At 69.3% G+C, this 1806-nt stretch overlaps 1 protein-coding gene across 1 annotated transcript in view; it reads right to left on the reverse strand.

The window, feature by feature from the left end:
* The window catches only part of LAD1 (ladinin 1), an 8201-nt gene extending 6401 nt beyond the window's left edge, over positions 1 to 1800 (reverse strand). The window contains exons 1-3 of the mRNA XM_014533391.1: positions 1107 to 1800; positions 627 to 734; positions 89 to 132 (exon numbers count right to left, since the gene is read on the reverse strand). Coding sequence (XP_014388877.1) covers positions 89 to 132; positions 627 to 734; positions 1107 to 1694 — 740 coding nt within the window. The 5' untranslated portion in view covers positions 1695 to 1800. The remainder of the gene's footprint in view (positions 1 to 88; positions 133 to 626; positions 735 to 1106) is intronic.
* Positions 1801 to 1806: the final 6 nt, after the last annotated feature.

A 1806-nucleotide genomic window follows, 5' to 3' on the forward strand; every position in this document is an offset into this window, starting at 1 on the left:
CCGCCCCCGCCCCTCCCCGTGTGCCCTGCAGCTCAGCAAACAGGCTGACCAGGACCCCACAGGACAGCCTGGCCCTCCGGCCCCTGACCTGCGGGTGAGGGTGGCTTCCGAGTTGGTGGTCCGGGGGCTCATCTGGAAGGAGAGAGAAAGGCACTGATGAGCGTGGGGGGCAGGGGCTCCGGGGGAGGCCGCAGCCCCCCTCAAGGGAGGGGCCCCCTCTCAGACACTTTCTCCTCGCACCTCCCACCCTCCACTGCTCAGCTCCCAACCAAACCTCCATGACGGTCCCCCGTCTTGTCCAGGAGACACCTGCCCCCCCTTACCTGCCAGTCTGGGGAAAAGCCTCTCCTTGGGCCCCTGTAGGTGTTTTGGGGGGTACCTGCCCCCCACCTGCCCATGGGCCCTGTGGAGGCCGCCAGCTTTCTTCCTGCAGTTCCGGATGGCACCACCAGGTGGGGCCGCTCCTGCGTGTCCACATCCACCGTCCAACTCCCCAACTACCAGGGGCCCCCAAAGGCCCGCTCTGTCCTCCTGGTGTCGGACCCACGACCTCTGCGCTGTGGCGGAGGCTGGTGCCCTGGGCTGGGCCTGCGCGGACAGGCCGGACGTGCCCGGGGGACACTCACCCGGAAGGAGATAGTCCTGGGGCTGGACCGGCGGAGGGAGCTGCTGTAGGTGGCCCCCGTGGGCGAGAAGGCATCCTCCTCCTCCTCCTCCTTGCTGGGAATTGTCACCTGGATGGAGGGGGCGTGTCACACCGGCTGCCACGGGGACCCCAGGTGGCCCAGCCCATCCCAGAAGCTGCGGGAGGAAGTGGGGGGCAATGGGGGGGGTCCTGGGCCTGCCTCTGCTGTGGGGATGGGCGACACTGTTCCCTGGAGCCCGGCCGCCGGGCACAGCTGCTGGGGGAACTCCCGGGGGGACCCCGAAGGCCAGGGCCTGGGTGGGGATTCGCTCCTGTGACCCAGCTGATGCCCCTGTTCTGATGGTGACGGGGAGCAGGGAGAGAGAGAGGACACGGCCCGAGTCAGCCTGAAGATGGGGGACGGGAGACGGCAAGGGAGCCACCGGCACCTGGTAGGACTGGGGGCGGGGGCACTGCCCACCTGGAGTGTGATGGGCGGGAGGCGGGAGGCCGCGGTCGGAGGGGTGCACCCCCCCGGCTCTGCCAAGGGCAGGCGGCAGTGGGCCCTGGCTCTCTGGCTTCTCTCAGCCACCGGCTGCTCCCGGGCCTGGGGCTGCTCCTGAGCCCGGGGCTTCTCCTCGGGCCGAGGCTGCTCCTCCGGCTGATCCTCATCCTGGGGCTGAGGCTTCTCCTTGGGCCGAGGCTGCTCCTGGGACCGAGGCTTCTCCTTGGGCTTCGGCTGATCCTCATCCTGGGGCTGAGGCTTCTCCTTGGGCCGAGGCTGCTCCCGGGACTGAGGCTTCTCCTTGGGCTGAGGCTGCTCCTGGGGGTGAGGCTTCTCCTTGGGCTTCAGCCGCTCCTCGGGCTGAGGCTTCTCCCGGGCCTGGGGCTGCTCCGGGTCCACAGCCCTCTTGGGGACCAGCTTTGTGTCTGCGACCGGAGACTTCTCAAAGATCAACGCCTTCTCAGACACCCGTCCCCTCTCCGAGCCTGCCGCCTTCGCTGGGGGGGGCTGCTTCTCGGGGATGCCGGCTCTCGCTGGACTGGGTCTTTTCTCCCACACGTCCATCCTCTCCAGCACCGACTTTCTCCCGGAGACGGGCGTTCCCTCGGAGCTCGGCCCCTTCTCCGGGCCGGAGGGCTTCTTCTCGGAGCCCGGGGGCTTCTCGGGGACCCCCCTC

This window comes from Myotis brandtii, unplaced genomic scaffold (assembly GCF_000412655.1).
Source record: "Myotis brandtii unplaced genomic scaffold, ASM41265v1 scaffold975, whole genome shotgun sequence".
NCBI lineage: Eukaryota > Metazoa > Chordata > Mammalia > Chiroptera > Vespertilionidae > Myotis > Myotis brandtii.